The sequence below is a fragment of the Bombyx mandarina genome, chromosome 17 (genome assembly GCF_030267445.1).
Source record: "Bombyx mandarina strain Sakado chromosome 17, ASM3026744v2".
Classification (NCBI taxonomy): Eukaryota; Metazoa; Arthropoda; class Insecta; order Lepidoptera; family Bombycidae; genus Bombyx; species Bombyx mandarina.
This window is the reverse complement of record NC_143223.1, coordinates 6,292,396-6,318,255: the sequence shown is the minus strand read 5'-3', so window position 1 is coordinate 6,318,255 and position 25,860 is coordinate 6,292,396. Positions and strand designations below refer to the sequence as shown.

At 34.6% G+C, this 25,860-nt stretch overlaps 2 protein-coding genes across 2 annotated transcripts in view; one reads left to right on the top strand and one right to left on the bottom strand.

The window, feature by feature from the left end:
• Positions 1-1,270: 1,270 nt before the first annotated feature.
• LOC114253383 (protein I'm not dead yet) lies at positions 1,271-15,354 on the bottom strand. Its single transcript, XM_089734229.1, has 15 exons — positions 15,250-15,354; positions 13,240-13,363; positions 10,905-11,057; positions 10,291-10,406; positions 9,887-10,001; positions 9,352-9,454; positions 7,625-7,685; positions 6,700-6,825; positions 6,291-6,405; positions 5,772-5,884; positions 2,671-2,762; positions 2,249-2,341; positions 1,985-2,178; positions 1,771-1,908; positions 1,271-1,519 (listed from the first exon to the last, which is right to left on the bottom strand). The coding sequence occupies exons 1-15, from the start codon at positions 15,252-15,254 to the stop codon at positions 1,391-1,393; spliced, it is 1,677 nt and encodes a 558-aa protein (XP_089590355.1). The 5' UTR covers positions 15,255-15,354; the 3' UTR covers positions 1,271-1,390.
• A 445-nt stretch (positions 15,355-15,799) lies between these two features.
• Positions 15,800-25,860, top strand: part of LOC114253209 (uncharacterized) — a 60,664-nt gene continuing 50,603 nt past the window's right edge. The window contains exon 1 of the mRNA XM_028187997.2: positions 15,800-16,112. The gene's annotated coding sequence lies outside the window, so the exon portion shown is untranslated. The remainder of the gene's footprint in view (positions 16,113-25,860) is intronic.

The following is a 25,860-nucleotide window of genomic DNA, read 5'->3' as shown; positions in this document are numbered from 1 at the left end:
TTTATTGTTATTTGGGCGATTTAAAAAAATCAAAAAACCTTACTTTGATATTTAATAAGTACATTACATAACATCCTAGTTGAAATAAAGAGTCTGATAGACTTTTTAGCTTAAATGTGTAACAGTTAGGTCTTGAGCTAATCCACCCATCTAAGCAATATTTTTTTTATAACACAGCCCACCGAGTTTCTTATCGGATGTCAGTGGATCGCGAATCCGATCTGGTGGTAGATTCAGCCAAGCACTTGCCAGAGCAGATGTTGGAATCTCTCAGGCTAAGCCCGCTCACCAAAGCGTAAACAGTGGCACGTAAAAATACGACTAATATATAATATATACTAATATATTTATAGACTCGTGCAACGGCAACTATTACTAAGCCATGACAATATTTTTAAGACTTGTCCAAGCTCAAAGACATCAGGTGAATCTAATATCAAGATATTAGATATTAGAAGAAGTCAGGCTCAACAAAAGCGTAGCTGTATGAGCGTGGGACAATTTTTGAAAGTAGCATGCCATTTTCTAAGTTGAAATTAGAAGATTCACAAGAAAAAAATCTATAACACAACTTAACATGGTCATCCTTTCATCCTGCTACTTATTTTTGTAAGTAGAGAGGCCTTTAAACTTTTAGCATACCATACAAATATGTACCAATGCCAATATTCAATAAGATTTAGATTACAGAAAACCACATTTTCTGGAACTACATAAATGTTAATGGGACATAAACGTTGAGTCATAACGGTGCCTTTCATTTTTATTATTAGACTAGCTGATTCGGCAGACTTCGTAGTTCCTCAATCAATAGATAAAAGACCTAAACTTTTGTATAAACTAAAAACAAACAAAAGGACTCCGTCCGACGGGGGACACATCAAAGGAAAAACAAAATTGTTATTTTTAAATTCCGAGCATTTTCATATTTATCTATCTTTTAAAATTTCTCTGGACTTTCACAAATAATTCAAGACCAAAATTAGCCAAACCGGTCCAGCGGTTCTCGAGTTTTAGCGAGACTAACGAACAGCAATTCATTTTTATATAGATTGGACTAAAACAACGAAAATGTCATACGTGGTTTGATTATAAACGTATATTTCTTTAGCACATTTATTAGGCTGTAATTTAACATTTGTTTTACACTGCTAAATTCATCCAGTAAATTCTATTCTACCCATCGCTGCCTCAAAGAAAGTAACGTACATTTGGATCATAAGATATAAAAGGCAAGTACAAAAAAACACGTTCCGAGAGCTAGCTCCGATCTTTAATATCAATGCACATTTTTTGTCTTACACAAATAAAACATTTCTTTTTTGTTATAAAACAAAATGATATTAAAATAAATGTTATTGAAATCTGAATAAAAAAATAAGGTTTCAAGTTAAGGTTTTGCATCTTTAATCCATTTTGGCATTTGATGTAAGTCCGGCCAAATAACAGGACCCCAGAAGTAAATGCACAACCAAGATATGATGACCGTCGATACAGTGGGACCGAAACCTGCTTTTATCTGCAATATTATAAAAAACAAAGTACTGTTCCAATATTAAATAATATTATTAGAATTGATAAAATATTTTTTTAAAGGCGTGGCAACAGTAAGTAGTAGAACCTTGATCAATGCATAGTTCTCGACATAGGGGCTATAGTTTAATTTCATTACTTTTTACATTGTGTATTAAAAAAAAAGAGACATTAAGCAGGCAGAGTTCAGAAGAGTTCAAAAACCGAAGTTTCATTTAGTACTTAATAATTTATTACCATTTTCTGCATCGGCATATTCACAGCACTTTGCACAATTAAATTACCAGGTGTGCCAACTGGGATCATGAAACAGTACGAAGCCGCGAAGCCTGCCGCTATGTCGTACCACAATGGATTCTGGTTTATTTCTTTAGCCTAAAAGTAAAAAAAAAAATAACTTTCGAACCGGTTCCAAGTTTACAAAAACAAAAAAATTATCCGATAACCTCACCAGTTGCATAGCAATAGGAGCGAAAACATTACAAACGGCCACGTTAGATGCAAAGTTCGTGACGAAAACTACAACTATAATAATCAAAAGCAAATTTATGAAATTCGGCAGCACTTTCAGCCCCTGAAGATAGTTTCCAATTTTCTCGTTTAAGCCCGATGATTTTGCTGCCATGGAAAGAGCAAAGCCGCCACCTATAAAAATAAAATTTTAGAATTGTATCTTAAGCAAGTGTATACTTCAGAATCATATAAAAGCTTTTACCCAAGAGGAACATGTAGCTAAACGGCATGTGAGCCCTTAGTTCTGGCCAATCAAGTACTGAAGAAACTCGAGACTTTGGAAGATCCTCGTGAACTAAAATTGTTTTTTAAATTCAGTAATAATATGATAAGCACGAAGAAAGGACTAAACATTATAAATCTTAATATTAGAGAGAGAAAAATTGAATTAAAAAGTCAGCATCATGATCACATTTATTATCTGTTCGTTCAAGAATTAACCGAATCAAATACAACGAATATGGGTATAAAAATATGTACATAATATTTTATATAGAAAGCCACAAGATTTCTGTGACAGGAATGTGTTTTTGATAGCACCAAGAATTTCAAAACCGGAAGCCATTCAAATACCATAATAATTATATAATATAAGCGAAAAAAAAAACTTCAAATACAACTCACATTTTGCTTTCCAATTTTGAAAGAAAGTGAGCGTTGATGGAAGTAGAAACATAAGGAATGTAACAAGCATCGCTAGGGCTGAGTCTCGAACGCTGAAAAATAAAAATTAATTCTTGTTTATTTGATTTCATAGATGTCTGAACGAGCTCATGGTCTACCTGGTCCTAATTGGTTACTGGAGCACGTATGTCAACAACGAAAATGCCGTCATCCACCTTGAAACACGAGTTGCGAATTCTTAGTTTTTACAGCACAACAGCTGCACCACGTTTCAAACCGAAACGTATTCACGCCAGAAATAGGCAGAGTGGGGGGTACCTAATTCCCAGTTTACAGTCACAGTATAGATATAGTGAGAAAAGATTTTCCTTCGTATTTTTTCAGAAAAGTTCGTATTTATCGTGCTCTCTGAAATAGCTTCAGTACCCATCTTATAGCCGTAGGGGTAAGTCGCATCAGCAGACCAATATATATATATGTATATACTTAGTCTGGTCATAAATACTATTACAATTAAAAATACATAAAATTATATTGCAAATAACATTTATTACTTTTACAGTGTGTTAGTTTAATACATAAATATAAAACAATTTAAAGTATAATAAGCTTATTCAAAGTGGTCTCCATTGGCTGCAATACAGTCGTTTAAACGTTGAGGCCAGTTATCAATAGAAGCACCCACTCTTTCCATGGGAAAATTTTTCACTGCCAATCGTACGGATTGTTTTAGGGACTCCAAATTATCATGGCGTTTAGAGCAAGTCGTACTCTCTAAAACTGACCATAAATCATAATCCAGCGGATTAAAATCGGGACTAGACGACGGCCAATCTTCAGCTCTAATGAAGTCCGAAACGTTCGTTTCCAACCAAGACTGCGTAGACCGAGCTTTATGACCTGGCGCCGAGTCTTGCTGGAAGGACCATTCTTGATTATTGAACATGGTGTTGTTAAGGGGCTTCACTACCTTCCCAAGAATGGTATCTTGATACACTTGTGCCGATGTTTTGATACCTTTTTCACAAAAATATGGCTCAGTCACTCCTTCATAGCTAATACCCCACCAAACCATCACTGAAGTCGGATAGTGCCCACGTTGCACTCTGTCGACTAATTGGGAAGCTTCCTTAGAGCTTTGAGCATAAATACGGTCATTTTGTTTGTTAAAATGTTGCTCAATTGTAAAAAAATTCTCATCCGTAAACAATATTTTTCTATGACCTCCCTTTGCGTACCGCTTCAGTTGTGTCGATTTTACCACCCTATTCTCTTTTAAATTATCAGTTAAGAAATGACCAGTACGTCTCTTATAGGCTGCAAGTCCTAAGTCATCTTTCAAAACACGCGACATGGTTCTAGGTGCTATCTTCATCTCCCGAGATAAAATCTTTTGCTTTCAGACAAGATTTCTTCGAATTCTTTCCCTTACTGCTTTAACCACCTTTTTCGAACGAACACTACGTGGATGGCCAGATCTTTTTCTGTCACAAGCAGAGGAGGTCTCATTGGACCTATTAATAGCCCGGTACACAAACATTTTACTAATACCAAGCATATGGGAGAGTTTTCAAAATTACGTTTGGCGCCATACCTACTTTGTGTAATGCAATCACAACGATTCGGTTCTCTTTATCACCCCACTCCGTTTTAATATCGCAAAATATTGTACAATGTATTGGCGCCAAAATGAGAGAACCCAATGAGCAATCATATAAAAATGACAGATTCCAAATTCAAATGTAAGATTTTTTAAATTTTTAATTGTAACAGTATTTATGGCTAGACTAAGTAGAGTGGTAATACGCAATCAAAATATTAACTATCGTTTTAATTATATTTTCAGATTACTTATAAAAAGGTATAGCCATGTCGAAACCTCGAAAACGGTTAAAAAATCCAGTCCAAGAATTATATTTCATATTTACCTGTACTTCATATCGGAAAATAGCAAATTCAAAAATAGCAATTGATAGCAACAGCAAAGGATTGTTATTAACGTCAATGAAAGCACTGAAGAATCTGACGATAGTGTCTGACTGTTACTCAGATTGTGAAATGGAAAATAATGAAAACATAGATCCAAATATGCAGTAGGTAAAATTTTAATGTTAGGTACCTATAAGTATACTAACGACCTTAGTATAAAAGCCTTTTATGTCGATTGCATCCCTCTCAGACGCAGGTTATTTACTTAGGTACGAGAGGGACGCCAATGACAAAATTTAGGCAGGCGTTGTTTTACTATTGTAAATATTTCCCAATAAGCTTTATTTTGTTGTACTTTTAATTATGTTTTAAAGTGGAGATAATGTTTTGTTTACTAATGACAATAAAACTGAGTATTTTCAAAGTTACAGAAGGTGGTTGTAACATAATTATGATTTTAAACTAACATGGTCACGATCATAACAATTATTACTTAAAAATATCGGGAACTCATTTCGTTTAGTACACTGGTAAATATCCTGTTATAAGAAATAACTGTTATGGTTGTAACATCTCTAATTATACAATGACATTATTCATTTTGTCATTTTAAACTAAACGATAAAGTTCCATAATAATGGATATGAAAATGCACTCTTTTATTACGATCATTCATTGACAGTTTGGGTGTCATCGTATTCCGATAAAGATCGAGTTTTCTCGAAGGAAATTAATTTCTCACTACATCTGTACAGGTTTCTACTTTTAGCAGTTACTGTAATTTTTTTAAATATAGTTTTATTTAACTAAAGACACGTTCAAAATAAATATGTACTGAAATGGAACCAGTAATATGGTTTTTGATAACGTAGATTGGTAATCAATATTTGTCTGCTGTAATGATTTTCAAAGTTATTGAAATTCATAACGAAAGAAATAAAGAAAATCGACTACTTACTGTTCAATATATGTAGCTACATATAGCGTGGCAACGTATTTTTAGTAAAATTGGTGATATTAATGCATAACGACTCCCAATTACAAAGTGATAAAATTTAGTGTGAAAAATATGTAATAAACTCAACAAGTGTTACGTTTTCGAATAAATTAAAAATATGCTAAAAATGTTATGCATGAACTAACAAATTTATATTATTATGATTATTACGAACAATTTGCTCTCCACACCAAAATGTGCTGCAATCTTATCACCCCATCCGGGAAATACTTGCGGAGATCGACAGAAGAAACATATCATGGCACCTCCAAATAATAGCACAACCATCTGAAATTAATTGACGGTCTTATGATATATATATAATAGAATAAACTTCATTATTTCTTTAAATTACCACTAATAGCTATCGATTGATATTAAAATTTTATTTAGTAGTTGTCCTTGGAAATACTACTTAAATAGTAAAAAAGTTTTTAGAAGATTCTTGTTACTCAGTACTGATGTATTATTGCTGATGGCAATGTTAGGAATGCTACGCATTAAAATATATTTAAGTCTCTTTCTCATCGCTTAAGCTAAGCATTTTTGAAAAACATCAGTGTATTATTCCAAGATATCTAAACCCACGTCATGTAATAATCGTAAAGCTGTACAACTGCAGGACACTGTAATTGCTATAGACGATATACATCAATATGTATTTTTGAAAATGTTATATGAATTTCGAACTTACGATTTCCCAAAACGTGATAGTCCCAATTCTCTTGCAATCTTCCTCGATAGCATTTCTTGCAGCCTCCTTGGCTTTTTCCGTAATTTGAGCAGCCTTAGCCGCAGCACTATTTGGCCTGAATTTTCAAATAATTTTTACCTCACTGTCACGAGCGTGAATTATGAGTGTAAACAAGCAATGATATTCGTACCCATAATATTAATTATGTATAGTATGTAAAATCAAATGATTTGATATTTTGAGAGTTTATATCAAGTGTAATTTACCAATTTACCAATAACTTTTGTTTTTTTTTTAATAGCTTAACAATTTCAACTACAGATACTAACCATATATGAGCAAAAGCACAGGATATATTATAATACAAATTAAATTCAATCAGTTAAAAAAAAAAAAAAAAAAAAAAAACCTTAGGAAGCCGAAGTAAACAATAGTCAAATATAAGTAAGTAGAGGCTTCCAGTAGTATCATCATTGGTATTGAGAAAGCAGAGAACAATGGAAATGACAAATACTCCGGAGCAGTAGGATACGCACTGAAATTTAGATATTTTATTATTTAAGATATTTTATTCGAGGTAGTAACAAAAAAGCCACCTTGGAAGTCAGGCTTTTTCCAAGTAATTACAATAACTTATAAATTGACGTAAATGGGTGAGACTTGCCTTCTACTGAACAATTACTGGAGCCAACAACATTTTAAACACAAATGCTAGTAGCTAAATTATTAAGATACAAGGTGAAAATCTCAAATTTAGAAAAACGATCAGTAAATTTTTGGTCTTCAGTCACGTACATATTATGTAAATAGCTTCTAATAGCAAGCATCACGGATCGTGTATTTTTGGTCGGCACTATACAGAAGCACTTTTTATTGCTAGATAAGTGGACGAGCTCACAGCCCACCTGTGTTAAGTGGTTACTGGAGCCCATAGACATTTACGACGTAAATGCACCACCCACCTTGAGATATAAGTTCTAAGGTCTCAAGTGTGGTTACAACGGCTGCCCCACCCTTCAAACCGAAACGCATTACTGCTTCACGGCAGAAATAGGCAGGGTGGCGGTACCCACCCGCGCGGACTCACCAGAGGTCCTACCACCAGTAAAATGATGTAAGTACTAATGATGGCTTACGAAAAGTCTGAGCACTAGTAAGGTAAGTTAAAGTTGAGCAGAAAAAATAGGCGAAGATACTGTTATAGAGAAGCGCTACACTAGCTGGAGGAGATCAAAGTGTTAATAAACCAGTCTCTGTTGATTAAGAGTTGGACAGACTTTCGACTTTGTTCCGTTTCCGTTACGCCAATATTACGAGAGTAAAATATTTATTACGCCATAAATAGTCCTTTGAAAACCAAATTAGTCGCTGTGCCCACCAAAGTGCCGATACCTCCTGAAATGCAAAAGTAAACGATAATTAATTGTGAAATGTTTCATATTTTTATTTTGTATGTGAATTCGTTAAAATCGAATTTCCCAAATTCGTAATCATAAAAGAATATCGTCCGAAGATAAATGAAGAAATAGAAAAAGAGATTTATCAAGAGAGATTCCTTGAACCATGCATGAAGCACTAATTTATGGAACCTAGAACCAAATCATAGAAAGAATCTAACTTCTAATATATAAAATCTAATATATAAAATTCTCGTGTCATGGGGTGCGTTATTGAACTCCTCCGAAGCGGCTTGACCGATTTTCGTGAATCTTAGCGTGCATATCGGCCAGGGTTGAGAATCAAACAACATCTATTTTTCATCCCCTTAAATGTTAAGGGTGGTCCACCCCTAAATTTTGATTTTGTTTTTTGGACATTTTTTTTTGTTTTTATTTTTTTATGATACAGCATACAAAAATACATACAACCCTAAATTTTCACCCCTCTACGATCAACCCTTTATTTTTTATTTGCTAATTAAAAACTTTGAACTTTTATGCAAGAATTTTGTTTTTATTTTGTCATGACTTAAAATAAAAAATTTCATATTACTCTGAAATTTTCACCCCTCTACGATCAACCCCTATTTTTTATTTGTTAACTATAAACTTTAATTTTTTTGGCAAGATTTTTATTTTTATTTTGTCATGAATTAAAATAAAAAATCTGATGTTACATCCCTCTATGATCAACGCCTATTTTTTATTTGTTAATTATAAACTTAAATTTTTTTGGCAAGTTTTTTTATTATTTTGTCATGACTTAAAATAAAAAAAATCATATTACTCTCAATTTTCACTCTTATACGATTAGCCCCTATTTTTTCATCCCGTTTTTTTTTAATTCTATGCACAGATCCGCAATAAGGTTGCAAGATGGCGATCAAATATTATAGTTGTAGTACGATAAATTCTTATTCAGAGTTTATAATTTCAAGCTCCTTTAATTATGTTTTTTTTTTAAATTCAATTTGATCTCCCGCCCTTGCCGGTCGACTACTGATCAACTATCAATCGATCAGTTATCCCCGCCAGGTGTCACCACTTATCCAGCAAACATCATGTAGTAGGGATGAGGTCATAGCCGGAATCCTGTGTTACTCACTATACATTTTTCAGCCCTGTTTTTTTGGTTTTATTTGTGTATCAATAGTATGTTCAGTAGATCTGAGAATCGGCTACTATCTATTTTTCATACCCCTAAATGTTAAGGGCTGTCCACCCCAAACATTTATTTTTAATTTTATTTTTGGGAATTTTTTTTTTGGTTTTTATAATATTATTATGGTATCATGTGGTTGAATGAGGTTTTGTTATAAAAATTTTTATACAGTAGAATTTCCCAAAAGTCTTATTTAAGGCAACACAACGTTTGCCGGGTCAGCTAGTATTATTATACAAAGTGATTTCTGACTTTGGCATCCAGCGTGGCAAGTTAAATCGTGTTTTTTGATGGGTTTTATTGTGGATATCACTTCGTCTATGTCCGGTTCGGATATTAGAAACCGTTAAATTTGAATTGTAAATTAGCTTAATATGTAATAACTTCAATGCTGTATTCAAATAATGGAAAACTAAGAAAGTTTACAATTATTACTTTTCGTTCAGAAGTAAATCTTTACCTATCGTAGCTGAAAAGGTAGCAGCACAAAAATAGCACGTTGTTAGGTCGCTTGCTACTTTTTCACCTTCAGCATTTATATCATACATATTCAATATCTTTTGCTGAAAAATAGGAATATTTATTATAATAAATTATGCAATTCCGCTACCCAAGTTCTCGCATAAGTTTGTATTGTTAATTTTACAGTAAAAAAATACCTAAGAGAAAAACCCAAATACTTAAGGGAAGGGAGCCTCAGGAAAAGGTCTAACTTCTGTTGTGTAAACTACTGTCTGTATTTTGTTTTCGCTTTACTTTGTAGCGACTGTCCCATCCTACAGATCAAAGAGTCATGTTCTTCGTATGCTTGCTTCGTGACATAAGTAGGCAGGACAACGGTACCTGTGCGTTTACGCACGATTTGTCACACAACCAAAAATTTGTATTTTCCTGAATTTCAATTCACTAAATAGCAACCAAAAACATAACTAAACTTGTTAAAATAAACTAAGGTTACTAAAAAACTAAACTAAAGTTATTAAAATGGTACGCACTTCTTCAAAAACTTTTAATATCGCAAAGTTTATTGGCACCATCATAGTTGTAGCAGCAGTGTTTGTTATCCAGAGCGATACAAAAGTAGTTACAATGCACATAGCTAGAAGGAGCCTAAAAGATTAAAGATAAAGATAAAGATAAAGATAAAGATAAAGATAAAGATAAAGATAAAGATAAAGATAAAGATAAAGATAAAGATAAAGATAAAGATAAAGAAAGATAGGAGAAACTCTCTCACTCACGATTGCAAGATGAATCATTAGCAGAATCTAAGCATTAACTGAAACGATACTGATTACAAGAAGAAGAAATTAAAGAAAAAGATGTAATCGCGGAAAAACAAGATCAAAAAGTCATCTCTCTTTTGATTCAAGTTTGATAGAAACTTTGTAAATCTTACTTGTAATGAGAATAACCAATTGCTTTGATTGCACAATAAGCCAAACGCTTGTGTAAGCCACATTGCTCGACAGCATAAGCTAGCATAATACTTCCAAGAAACATCATTATGGAATCCTAAAAAAGAATGTCAGAAAAAAACAAAAAAAAAACTGTTTAAAAAAAAACTTGAAAACATTTTTTTGCAATTGGATATTTACGATTCCAATTAAAACGAGTGAGATAGAGAGAGAACACATTGTGTAATTTATTTAAAAAATACTGATCAAACAAATGTCAGTACACATTGTCATATTTATTGGTTGACAAATAAGTTAAAACTAACTCTGAATACATTTTTAGCGCGCTAGTAATAAAATATGTAACTTTTATGAGAAAAACTCATGATCTAATCTCATGAAGTGATTACTGGAATCAATATTTTAAAGTGAATTCAGCCACGCACTTTGGAAAACGATCTGGAAGTTTCAATAGCGTTTGGGCTTACTTTCAAAACAATACACGTGACGTCTTCTTCGCGATTAAGAGTAATAGCTTAGTCTCGTCTGTATATCTTTTTATTTATTAAGTCACACGTCATTGAAAACCTTTTTTAAATAATCTAAATTGACTTACATTAATGTACGCTTTGCACGTTTCATTAGTGGTTGCGACGCCTGTCATCGGAAATATCATGACCGGCAAAAAAGCCGTTATAGCTAAAGGAATGCATTCCGTCACCCAATAAATACCCATAAGACATAATGTGTAAGCGCACCATTGATGCTTCTGAAAGAATATGAAGATTAATAAATAACAAGCTTCAATGCATTAACCGATATAAGTTGTGCATTGATCGAGTTCTCTTTTTCATACCATAAATGCTAGCTTTGATTAACTAGTTTTCTTTTGAGACTAATGAACATTTAAAAGACAGATCAAAAACATTTCCTTTAATTTTAATGCCAAATTGTTTTATATCACTTTCATATTATTCTAATAATAGTAACGATTATAACAGGTTGGGGAAAAAGCTTCTTCGCAGAAAATTCACAACATTTTTTATTACAGTTTATTTACATTTAACTAAAGTACGTAGGCACCATTTTGCTCGATAACTTTTTGCCATCTTGTAGGTAGGGACATGATCTCATGCTATAGAAATTTTGGGGCTTCTGATCAAAATACCGCGACAATTGGTTTTGGCAGTCCTCTCGTGATGTTAACCTGACACTGCCAGAAGAATTCTGAAGAGACCAAAACAGGTGGAAATCTGAAGGTGCAAGGTCAGGACTATACAGCGGATGCATTAACATCTCCTAGCCAAGCTCTCTTAATTTTTGCTGAGTGGCTAAAGATGTGTGAGGTCTAGCGTTATCATAATGAAAAACCACACCCCTTCTGTTGATTAATTCCGGCTGCTTTCTCTCAACTTCTTGCTTTAACCTCATCAGTTGTTTCGCAATTCGCAGTTCGCAGAGCTTAGAATCGATGGTCATGCCTGGTGGTAACAGCTCATAATGAATAATGCCCTTCCAATGCCGCCACACACACAGCATCACCTTGTTGTGAGTTAACCCGGGTTTCGCCATAGTCTGTGAAGCCTGACTGGCCTTTGAACACGACCTTCTTCGCACGTTCTTGTCGTACGTAATCCACTTTCATCACCATTTATCAGCTTTTTCAAAAATGGTTCGGTTTCATTACGTCGTAATAAAGAATAACAAATGAGTACACGGTTCATTAGGTTTATTTCAGTGAGCTCGTGAGGTACCCAAATATCGAGTTTTTTTGTGTACCCAGTTTTTTCAAATGCGCCAAAACTGTTTTGTGGTCAATTCCCAGTTCTTCAGCTACGTCGTCGTCTACTACTGATATGCCGATCTTGCTCCACTTTTACAAAAATGGCATCCATTTTATCCGTAATAGGGCAACCAGAGCGACATGCATCTTTGACATCAAAATTTCCGGGGTGGAAACGCTTAAACCAAATTTGTGCTACTCTCACAGACACTGCACTATAAGGTCATAAGTCATAGGTGGTTATAGGTCCATAAACATCGCAAATTTTTTTCGCGGTTTGCTTTGCATTTTTAGGTTTTTTGTAATAAAATTTCAAAATATACCGAATTTCTTCATTAGATTCACTCATCTTGACAGTACAAAAAATAAATAAAAATCACACATTTTCCTAATTTGAATTTGGAATTATCTGCTTTAAAATTTAAACTTTTCATGATACCAAAACCAGCCAGATACAAATAGTATAGCCAAAGAGATTTTATTACAAGTCCATACATACTATAATGCGAAATAACTTTTCCCCCAACCTATTACTTAAAAAATCAGAATTTATTACGTATATATTCCAAAGAGGTATGTATATAGTACATATAAAGATTTTCTGAAAGAAAACTCATGAAAACAGGATCGTCTTTGCTAATATGAATGTAGATTTTTAATTGTAATTTTTTATCTGTACAGTTTATATAAAAATATATTAAAATCATCAATTGCTCCTTTTCAAATTATTCTTTATCTAATTATACTCTTCTCTCAGGCTTATCGTTATTAGTTACAAGAGTTTATGGACATGCTAAAAAAATGCTAAAAAGCCCAATTGTTTTCTAAAAATAAGCAGGCTGGAGGTGCCTAATTCTTAATTTTTTTATGCCCTGATTAATTAGTTCATAATTTGTCTAGAATTTCATGTTTATTCTCCTGGCTGAGTCCTTACTCGCCGACCTGTCCTGGTGAAACTGAAAAGGCCTCTAGACCAACAGTAATCACTCAACCAAAAAAACTATTATTATTGTTATTATTATCACGATTGCCTTTTCTTAGAAAATATAAGCGAGCAACTAGATAAATAAAGCGTGACAATTAAAACAATCCTCATTATATTATGGTGCTCTTACTGTTTGAAATTGTGTAAATGTTCTTTTAAAAATCTTATATAAACCCAGCTGACCTCTCCTGGAAATGGTGTAACCAATGGTATCAGAATGATGGGCACAATTAAACAGACGAAACCTTTCCAATGCGCCGTAAAAAACAACTTGGCTTTCTCCTTACTCTCTAATATATCATCCGGTCTGAAACATGAAAAAAAGTGATTAAATTTTTGTCAAGTAAAATATATACGAAAACCCTAAAAATATGGTGTGGAGCAAAGTGTACGGGAGTCTCTCTTACAAAAAAAAACAATGAATAAGGAGTAACGCATGGAAGGAAGGAAATTAAGGAATTAGGAGGAAAGATTTAGTTGGCAGTTACAATTTTCTAAGCAATCCCTATGATCACTTTTGAATATGTGTTTTACGGGGGAATCGAATGAGTTTTCTGTGGTTGATATTGTGATGAAGATGACAATTAATATTATTATAAGTATTCATCTCTAACTCAATTTCTTAGATCGTTTCAAATCATGCTTGTAAAGTCCTTATTCTCAAAGAGGCCAGCTATTATATCACTATGTACGATAAACAACCAACTGGAACAGTAGGTATTGTAATAAACAATAGGTATTGTAATAAACAATTATGTAATATGACTTTGTACAGCGCGGTCCTAGCAGTAATGCGTTTCGGTTCGAAGGGTGGGGTAGCCGTTGTAACTATACTGAGACCTTAGAACTTATATCTCGAGGTGGGTGGCGCATTTACGTTGTAGATGTCTATGGGTTCCAGTAACCACTTAACACCAGGTGGGCTGTGAGCTCGTCCATCCATATGAGCAATAAAAAATAAAAAAAAGTCGTAAGGCATTCCTTAGATTTTTTTGTCAGGAGGAAATCGCCGGACTTCCGCCCTCCACTGGGGTTAGGGGGCGGGGTATGTCAGAGTCGAACTGACTAAAACCTCCTGTCGCTGAACAACCTACGTCCAAACAGCCACGACACGTCGACACCGAGCATCGATGTCGTGAGCGTGTGCTCAGCCGTGTCCAAGTCACAACCACAATGGTGGCACCCTGTCGTCGGCCCGGCTCCGATCCGGTGCAGGAACTCAACGAAGCAACCATGCCCAGTAAGCACCTGCATGAGCCGGAAAGTGAGGCGTCCTCTGTTACGATTCACACAATCCACAAGGACCGATTGAATCGTCTTGACAGTCCTACGACCAGCTGAAGGATCGGCCAGCCGCCTGGACCATGACTCCAACACGGACCGTCAAGATTGGGCCCTCCGCACTCTGACCACACTGGGACTGGGACGCGCTACGACCCGGGCACGAAGGTCAGCCCGCCACTGATAGTCAGCGGCGAGCGCCTCCAGGACTCAAGGTGACCTCGACCGCGGGCGCTCCGTATAGGGCCATTGATTTCACCACCCCCCGTTCTGAAAGTGAGCACAGAAGGCCCAACGACTGTCTATAATACCGAGGTACTTCAACTGCACCCCGACCCCGTTACGGACGCTTCCAACCACGATATGGGTATTGACAGGTGGCGCTGTCCGGTGCCTGTGGAACCCAGTCATACCCAGTATTCCACAAAAGGGGGCCGAGCACCGACCCCTGAAGGCATTCCTTAGATTAGGAACTGTTTGGAAATACGTTCCAAAGAATATCATACATCAAAATAACAATTTTCAATGAAATACTCAATTAGCTATTTTTCATTCCTTCAAACAACATAGCATTTTAAATATCTATCCAAATATTATGTCCGTGTTTGGAGTTTGAATTTTAAGCAATATTAGCATGAGACTAAAGCTATCCGTTGTTTCAGAAAATATGAATACTGATATTAAAGCCCTTCTATATATTTTAAAGCAAACCGTAATGTTTTCAAAATTTTAGACATGATTATTTTGAGTGTACATTGAACGTTTCTTTCATCCAATGTATGTGTAAATTACCTATTAACATGTCAGTTGGCTAAATCCGTCTATTATTTACACGTGCAGCAATTATACGCCCCCTCGAACAATCTGTCTTAACCACTTCAAAGAAGTTATTTAAAATGGTTATTTACTAACGGCATTTTAACTCCTCCTTGTGGGTTCCTCTCAAATCGTGCCTGTGTCCTGATGTGCCTTTGTTGTCAAACTTTTAATATTTTAGTTGAGTTTTTGCGTCCTTACTTTCTTCTGTAATGAATTCAAATGTCAAACGATTCGCTTTTAATTTGAAATCTTCTTTATTTTTTAAGAGAATTGTTCCAAAAAGTTTACATGCATTTTATTTATGCAATTAAACTTTTTCCAAACCTTATTAAAAATCTTCCAATAAAAAAATTTGGAATTAGTTAGATTAATTAATTAATATCGTATTATATGTTGAAATATTATAATTATCAATAATACAGAATTTCTTAATATTCGTTAAATCTTAAATCGACATTTACCAAAAAAAAAGCTACTTCGACAAATTATTAAGTCGAACAACATAGTTCGCTTTAGCGAAACCATTAAGCGGGTATCCGACGAAAGTTTCTTAGATATGAATACGAATTCGTGACGACATCGACGTTTCATTATTGGACGGTTTGTTGTACGTAACCCAGCAACAGGCCGCGCAGACTTGCCCAGTCTCTGAGCCGCTGTTCACGTGCGAGCACTTTCATTTCAGTTCCCGCCCAACGCTTGGGCGATCCGAAAGTACGACCGCGCGTCTATCCGCATCACGCGTACTCTAAACTACGGAAACACCACAAAAAAACTTCCAAAACTGTGCGTTCTTGTCGCGATAGCCCTCCGAATAACATGTAAACGGGTTGATGTGTGTTATCTAACTAAATGATTAGCGTAATCGTCATGAAGGATGTTCGCAGTCGTTAAATATTTATGATTGTATCTCAACACTACTCGAGATCTGGCAGCGTATTCGCGTCAATCAACAGGTCTGTCTTTATTTTAACATTTAGTTGATTAACACCTGGTGCATAATATATTTTTAAAATAATCAGCGTTGTCATTTCTGTCGACCAATGTATTAACACAAAAACTTTAATTAGTACGAAAATTGGATAGTTACTATTTGAAAAAGTTACAGCTGCAGTTTTATAACTATGCGACTGATTTTATTCGATTGCGGTGAATGAATTTCAGGCGTTAAAACGAATTACGGTGACTCGTTGAATTAGGTTAATTATCTGAAATGTCGTAATTAGGTACTTTATGTAATTTTAAAATATCTTGTATCCTGATCGAGATCACAAATAGTAAAATGTCTAAAGCATCGAAAATGAGAATAAAAAGTTGGAGATGAAGCAGTAAACTGGATTTGGAGACAAAACCAGAATGTTCTGTAAGGCTAAATTAAAAGATAAAGTTATAAGAACTTCAAGAAAGTATTGAAAGAGGTCTACCTATATTTGCCTAGCCAGCTCATGATATAGTACTACTATACAGTTAAAATAAAAAAAATAAACAAGTACCAGGATTACGGTACCCTCATAGCAGTTTATAATATTGAAAATTCTCATCTTGCAAATAGTATAATGCCAAATATCCGGCCAAAACTTTAGGCCAATAACTTTGATATATTATGTTAATCCTCAATCGAAATATCGTGACGGGGAGGACCATTTGACGTTTAAATTGTTTGCTTAGGCCTTTGAATATTTGAGGAACGTGCTAAAGGTTTGAGAGACATTAAGCCCTCTCTCGACCCTTACTGGGGATTTTCAAAGGCTTATTCAACTTTGCTTGTCCTTGGAATTGTGAATTCCAAACAGAGCTTAATCATGTTTTGTGCCTTAAATTAAGTAATCGTTAGATTAACATTAAGTGTTGTTATTGTATTTATTAAACTGTACTGGCAGCCATCGAAATATCCCTACTACCTAAAGCCTGCGATCATCCACAGTAAGTTTCCGGATTATTATTATTTTTATCACGCACAATGCGGATCTAATATGAACTTCCCTTCACGATCCTAATTAATAAAACTCTATGACTTATCATTTTTGAAACACGGCTTGATGAGTCAGCAACAGGTAGTGACTGTACCCCCTTTCGATGACCACGATCTCCAGTTTGGTCGTATATTCGATTACATATAAAGGTAATTTAAAAACAATAATGAAACACACAAACGATTTTTTTTTATTGCCCCTGTAGGCAGATGAGCATACGGCCCACCTGATGGTGAGTGGTTACCGTCGCCCATGGACCTCAGCAATGCCAGGCGCAGAGCCAAGCTGCTGCCTACCTATTTAATTTTGGTATGGTCTTAACGCTTATGTCCAGCAGTGGACGTCTGTAGGGTGAAATATAACTAGATAGATGTAATGATGATGGTACGATGATAGAAATGACATAAAAGAATCGTCACAAGAATTTTCTCGGGGCATTTAAATTCACAAATTATTCATAACTAGAGGTCCCGCAGTAGTCGAAATTCGACTATAATTAATTGGAATTGTAAGTTTGTACACTATTATGATTGTATTTTATACTTCTATAATCACAAATTTCGCCAAGACTACACTATAAAAAATATTAACAAAGACAAACAATATTTAATCTATTCTCAATTTGACAACAGACGTCAAGAACAAACGTTTGACAATAAATAGTATGCATGCGTGTGTGCGTCAAATACATGGTATGTAGTGTGTGTAATGTTTTCTTTATAGATTTAATGTATCTTTTATGCATAATTTAAAAATATATTAGCATTGTGCACTTCTTCTCTATATTCTCTATAAGTGTGGAAAATTTCATACTCCTCCGTCCGCGCAATTTTCGTAAAAAGGGATACAAAGTTTTTGCTGCACGTATTAATATATAGACATATCTACTACAATCGTGTCCACGAAAACTGTGATGTTCTCGGAAACGTCGGAAACAATACAGTAATAATAAAAACGCGAGATTAGCACGTTAATCGTGGTTCTTATTATATCGAGAGGTGAAATGCTATTTGGCTTAAGCGAAGTTTGTGCAAATTTACAGGAGAACCATTTAATGTTTAAAATTTGTAAAAATATAATATCGTGATAAAAAAAAACTTCCTCAGCTATCTCAATGGATTAAACTTCATTGAAGTTCAATTTAAAAAACATCGAACAGTTGATGTTAATACCAACTAAAACGCACCTTTAATTACAAAGGTAATCGTCGCGTAGTAAGTGAAATATCACTTAAACCCTTCACCTTTCACCGCCTTTCACCCTTCGATCTTTACTAACATTAGAATAAATGAATCTTTATATTATTAATACGTGAAGCAAAAACTTTGTATCCCTTTTTACGAAAATTGCGCGGACGGAGGAGTATGAAATTTTCCACACTTATAGAGAATATAGAGAAGAAGTGCACAATGCTAATATATTTTTAAAATAATGCTTATAAGACACATTAAATCAATAACGAAAACATTACACACACTACATAACATGTATTTGACGCACACACGCATGTATATTATTTAATTTATTGTCAAACTTTTGTTCTTGACGTCTGTTGTCAAATTGAGAATAGATTAAAATATATTGTTTGTCTTTGTTAATATTTTTTATAGTGTAGTCTTGGCGAAATTTGTGATTATAGAAGTATGAAATACAATCATAATGGTGTACAAACTTACAATTCCAATAAATTATAGTCGAATTTCGACTACTGCGGGACCTCTAGTTGTGACAGATAGGCATGATCAACATTAATCTTCTATTGAAATAATTTACCAATAACACATAATATATATTATTATGCTTAGAAAATAATAAGATTATCCAGTTATTCACTACAAAGTTATGTACGCTACAAAGCATTTATGAGTTGTTTAAAACTGGTGTCACGAATGTCTTTGTTCGTGGCCACGTTCATGTGTACGAGTGTTCATACATATTATTATGTACGATTATATAAAATTTCTTACTACACATATAAAAAACAATATTGTTTGCTGTACGAAATAAAATTATATAATAACTAGCGGCACGCTCCGGCTCCGCTCGAGTCTTTAACAAAAATTTCAAGGATATTTCACGTTGTTTTATTTTTTATAAATAAAAGAACACTTATTGCGGCATAACTATAATAGTTAGACATATGCTGTCGCGACACTTTTTGTAAATAATAATGTGTTCTACAAAGTCGTAGTACATTATTTTATTCTATCATCAATAGCTTTCGCGGGGCACGCGATGTAAAGAATATTTTAGGTAATTTTTTTACACCTTGGGTTACATTATTGGAGTTTTAAGTCGTCGTGGCCTAAAGGATAAGACGTCCGGTGCATTCGTTGTTGAGTGATACACCGGTGTTCGAATTTCAGGCGGGTACCAATTTTTCTAATGAAATATGTTCTCAACAAATGTTCACGATTGACTTCCACGGTGAAGGATTAACATCCTGTAATAAAAATCAAAACCGGAAAATAATTATTTGAGTAATTACTGGTGGTGGGACCTCTTGTGGGTCTGTGCGGGTAGGTACCAACACCTTACCTATTTCTGCCGTAAAGCAGTACCTAATGCGTTTTGGTTTGAAGGGTGGGGCAGCCATTGTAACTATACTTGAGACCTTAGAACTTATATCTCAAGGTGGGAGGCGCATTTACGTCGTAGACATCTATGGGCTCCAGTAACCACTTAACACTAGGTGTGCTGTCAGCTCGTCAACCCAGCTAAGCAAAAAAAAAATTATTAAAATCAACAATTTTTTTTTGTGTGTATCTCTTTATACCTATTGCTTAGATGAGTGAACGAGCTAACATCCCAATTGAACCCATGTAGTTACCGGAACCCACAGAATTATCAACGTAAATGCTGTCACTCACATTGGGTTCAAATCCTCTATAGTAAAACGGCTGCACTTTTCAAGCCGCAACGCATTATTGCTTCGCGGAAGAAATAGCTGAGGCAGTAGTACTTCCCATTTGTGTCGATCGGAAGTGCGTGTTAGTTACGACGTACCACCCTTTTATAAAAAGTAGAGGTCCCGCAGTAGTCGTAATTCGACTATAATTAATTGGAATTGTAAGTTTGTACACTATTATGATTGTATTTTATACTTCAATAATCACAAATTTCGCCATGACTACACTATAAAAAATATTAACAAAGACAAACATTATTTAATCTATTCTCAATTTGACAACAGACGTCAAGAACAAACGTTTGACAATAAATAGTATGCATGCGTGTGTGCGTCAAATACATGGTATGTAGTGTATGTAATGTTTTCTTTATTGATTTAATGTATCTTTTATGCATAATTTAAAAATATATTAGCATTGTACACTTCTTCTCTATATTCTCTAAAAGTGTGGAAAATTTCATACTCCTCCGTCCGCGCAATTTTCGTAAAAAGGGATACAAAGTTTTTGCTTCACGTCTTAATATATAGATTGATACCGTATTTTTTTAGGCTGAACTCCTACGAATTAATTACACATGCAATGTAATTTCAAATTTATATGAAGCCAGTCTCCCAGAAAATACAATAAAAAGAGGCAATTTTAATATTCAAATACTGGTTTGTGCACGTGGCTTCACTTATGTTATTGTAGAAAATAATCTTGCTTTAGAAATATTAAATGAAAGGTACTTTATGTTGCTTTATTATGATTATCTAACGTCAGGATGATCGGTTTAGTGATTAAGTCACAACAGAATAACAAAGTGGCAAAAAAATAAGATTAATATTTTATTGCCCGGCAATGAAATCTTTGAGGCACGTCTTATATTCTTTTATAATAATATGAAAAATTATGTGAAGCAAATTGAGATGATAATAGTTAATGGCGCGGGCGTTTACATCATTGGCACATTTACTAGTACAGACAATTCAACTATGAATGCCAGCTGACGTCACAAGACTCCAGGAATCACGTGTGCTTTATTCATATAATATATACAATTTACGCTGAAAATGCAAGTATAGAGCTAAAAGCATTGAATGGAAGCATATTTAAATCAGGAGAGTGGCTTATAGATAGCATTTCAACCGGGTATTTGCGTTATCTGTGACACAATAAAAGGTATAATATGTGTTAAACGTATTCTGTGTCATATCTATATTTTTGGGTCGTGACGTCATTATTGTCTGTGCTCATCTACTACTGAATATAAGCCTCTTCTAATATACGCCATTGAGTTCGATCTTCGACGTTTCTTATCTACGACTCATCGTCCGCCTTTTGTAAGTCATAATTAGGCTTACTTTCGTTTAATTCCTTAAATAGTTTATTTGGGTTTGATATCTTCAATGTTATACGAGCAATCTAAATTCTATAGTGCGTGTAAATATTTATTCAGATACATTTATCGGGTGATATTATCATCGATTTCACAGTAACACTTGATACTTAGCAGCATAATCATTTCAAGTTATTGAATAACGCGCTATTTATCACTAAAATTATCAGTACCCGTCGTTCTATAAACATATAGGTATAATGGGTGTGAAAAGTATATTATAAGTACAGTCGTTGAACAGAGTTACATATTTTAGACCCAACGACACCAAGCTGCTATGTGTACCGAAAATGCCGAATTGGTACCAGAATTGAAACTAGTCTATAGTGTCTTTCTACATAACATGTACTTTCTTCTAATATCTTACTACATAATATAATATATATACAAAGCACGAGAGTATATTTTATTTAATTTAATAGCTAGGTTATCGATACGTAACAGACAATATTAGAATGCCAAAATGTCGGGTTAACATCAATTTAAGGAGACAAAGCTAATAAATAATAAAGATAACGCAATGAAATGGTTAGGGAGTTTAACACCCTCTGACCATCTCATTGCACATTTTCTCTGGAGATCTTAAATAATCTTAATATCTTCTGAGCTGTTGGAATAAATTAAAGTCATATTTTATCGGATGAGTAGAGTATTTCAGTCGAAGTGACGAGTTTATCGATCTGTGTGTGACCATTGTAGAACGGCCTGACGTTGCAGAAAACATCATCATCATCATCATCATTATCCTACCCTTCTCCCAGTCACCTGGGGTCGGCGCAACAAGTTTTCTCCTTCCATACTCTTCTATCATATACCATTTCTTCGCTCACTCCCCTCTTACCCATATCGTCTTTTACGCAATACATCAATTTCTTCTTAGGTCTACCTCTTCCTCTATATCCTTCCACATTCATAGTTAGCACTCTCTTACCAACCTCATTTTCATTTCGTCTCATCACATGTCCACGTTGCATAAAACAATCTAATTTAATTTGAAAGCAGACTTTTTAAGAGACTTATTTAGACATATTTTATCGGACAAGTAAAATATCTGCGTGGCCATTAATGATGACGATGCAGACAATTGTTTATGTCATTTTTAGTTACCTACTACGATTTGGTAGTGAGCGGAGTCATTTGCGTTGCTTGTAGCGTTCACAGAAGCCGATTTTAAGAGTACGTGAACGATTAGGTATGGACAGCCGGCTCGAGGTCCATTGGTGTTAAGAGGCGATCGAAGGACCTTATCTCATCTGCCGACTAGAAATAACAAAAGACATGAGATTTTTAAAGAAAGCCTATTAAGAAAACAGTAGAGATTGGACTTAATTTGAATAAATCACAGATTCAAACACAAACCACTTATTAAAAAAAAAAAAGTGTGCAATTCACACGTGGTAGAAGTGAAACCTTCCAAAATTAAAATACAATTATCCTAAACGTCTTAAGTATATGTAAAATTTTGTCATTAGTAAATAATTGTAAGGTAGCGCCCTCTGTGAATTGATATTTTAATTTCACGTATAATCCTAAATTAAATTCACTACAAGAGCTTTCATACACACGTTAGTATTAAAAAATCTCACAGATGGCGCTGTATTAAATAGTATGTATATTTCTGTCTCATTCTTTGCTGGCTTCATCCTACACATTTTTGTATTTGTGTCTCTTACCTGTCGTTTTTTCCGTTGCATCCGGTTTGAAATCACAACGATTCTAAAGAAGTTTTCACTTCAAAAACAGAAAATATAAAATAGTGATTTGTGCTATTTAAACACCGAAAATCAAAACGTTTGCATCGTTTTATTGATAAATTTAAGTCAATTCATATTTACTGAAGCATAGAGAAATTATTAATTAATTATCCGAAAAATATCTACAATCTCTCTAGGCACTTGTTGAACTGTTAGAATGTCAGAACGGTAAACGATGACTAACGTAGCGTAACAATATCGCACTTTTTTCTGTTACAATTCATTTGGCTAGCTTCCATAATGACATTGAGATATACAGAGTATAATGAACTGTTTTACTGTCATAATAATGTTCGGGGACAACTTGATAACAAATATCTGTTTTCTATAATACTTTTTTTGTGTATTGTATAATATTTTTGTGAGATTAACTTTACATTTACAATTCAAGAAATTGCGTTTTATGATACTCTGATATTGAAACTTCGTAGTATTAGTACCTATGTCTGATTACCAATATATTCCTGTAAAGTAGAATAAAGTGGTGGTAGGGTGTATTGTAAACCCGCACGGGTAAGTAGAATTACCCTGTCTATTTCTGCCGTGAAGCATTCGTACATTACGTTTTGAAGGGTGTGATAGCCAAATTATATACTATTGCATCTTTTACGTCATGTTTCATTTACAACGTTTTTATTTGTAACGTTTTTAGGATTCAGTTACTATTGAACACCAGGTAATCCAAGAGCTTGTTCACTCATCTAAGCAATAAAAAAACTTTTTTTGTCGTACTCGGAAATATCGTAATCCTAACTTGAGAACTGGTAATAGGATATGTTTTTTTAATTTTTTTATTGCTTAGATGGTTGGACGAGCTCTTAGCCCACCTGGTGTTAAGTGGTTACTGCAGCCCATGGACATCTATAACGTAAATACGCCACCCACCTAGAGATATAAGTTCTAAGATCTCAGTATAGTTACAACGGCTGCCTCACCCTTCAAACCGAAACGCATTACTGCTTCACGGCAGAAATAGGCAGCGCGGTGGTACCTACCGGCGCGGACTCACAAGAGGTCCTACCACCAGTTTTGATACCATAATGGGTATTTTTTGCCAGCCTATTCACAGATAGGCTAAAGGGGGCTATTCCAGCTACAGTGTGACTGGTAGGTGAGCTCACGGGGCTCAACCTTAGATAATGAGCTAACATTGGCCCTAGCGAGAGTGCTTCGTGCATCATCTTTTCCCTGTTTCTATCACAAAGAAATCACGTGTTCCGATTATGATAAAAAGTGCTATCCCACCCGCATAGAGCTTTTTATTAAAACTGAAATTTGTTGTCTCAAAAACAGGTCTATGACCTACAATAACCATATAACGTCCAGTAAACTGTGAGCGCGTCTTCCCATAAATTGTTATTAATCACTAATTTCACTACCACTATTTTGATTGTTTTCATGAATTCAAATTTTAACTGACATAAGAAAACTCAAGGACCACTAACATATTATAAACAGTGTATTGTATTAATTATTTTATAACGTACATGAGAAAATGATGCAGTGGGAGAGTCGCGAACCTCAGTAAAGAGGATAACGACGCAAGGATAAGCATTGATTATTTAAATTAATAAGCATAATTGTTCAACGAATAATAAATTGATGCTATGAAATTATTTTCGATTGCTTAAAGTATTTTGAACTGTGATAGCATAAAAAAATGTAATTTAAAATAATATTAAGCGACGCCCCGTCGTCGAGTTTGCGTTGGTATGTCCAGTAGTTTCCTGTTACCGTTAATTCAAGCCATCTTGAATTACGTAATAAAAATGTTGCGCTAAAATTGTTTAGTTTTTAATCCACATTAATAATCCAATAAATTATATGTTTCGTCCAACGCATATAAGTATAATTAGTTAAGATGCATTTATCTCCAAACTGATATAGTATTTGTTTTTGTATCATTAGAGCTATAAGAACCAAAATACAAGCTTTAATAACGAAATCGAACTAATAATTAATTTCACAATTTTTTTTATCCTTTCGATACTGGTCAGGATAATAGAGCGAAGTTATAAAATTGCATTCGGCAATCCTTTATGCAAATTAATCGGACGTCTACAAGTCTGTCACAATGACGTGCAAAGATTCCACAAGATATTCGTACATACATACCAAAGTTAGTTGTACTGGCTAGATGATGCGATGACCTCCGCACGGTGGCCGGCAAGAAGTGGATGAGGAGAGCCGCAGACCGGGTTCGGTGGTGTAAATTGGGAGAGGCCTATGTCCAGCAGTGAACGACTGTGGGCTATTGATGATGATGATGATGATGATGAGCTGGATTTCAAAGGTTTACTGAATAATTTTTTCCAGTAAGCAACAGTATCCGATTAGCTAATACCTTCTCTAGCAGCAATCTTACTCATTTTGATAACGAGCGATGTTAGAGCGTATTATAAGTGGCAGGGATAGTGGTGTCATCATCTTGTTTATTTCTGCCGTGAAGTACTAGTCATGTGTTCCTGCTTCCAGGGTGGGATACGTTGTACAATCCAATTGAAATTTCAATTTCTCGTCACAAAATGAGTACTCGTAATCACGTTTTTATATCTATGGTTTCCATTAACTATTTAACACAAAGTGAGCCATGAACCCATTCACCCAAATAGGTAATAAAAAAACGAACTCCCCAATGCGTATCGCTCTCTATATGAACTATTCCATCTCAATTATGGTATATTCCA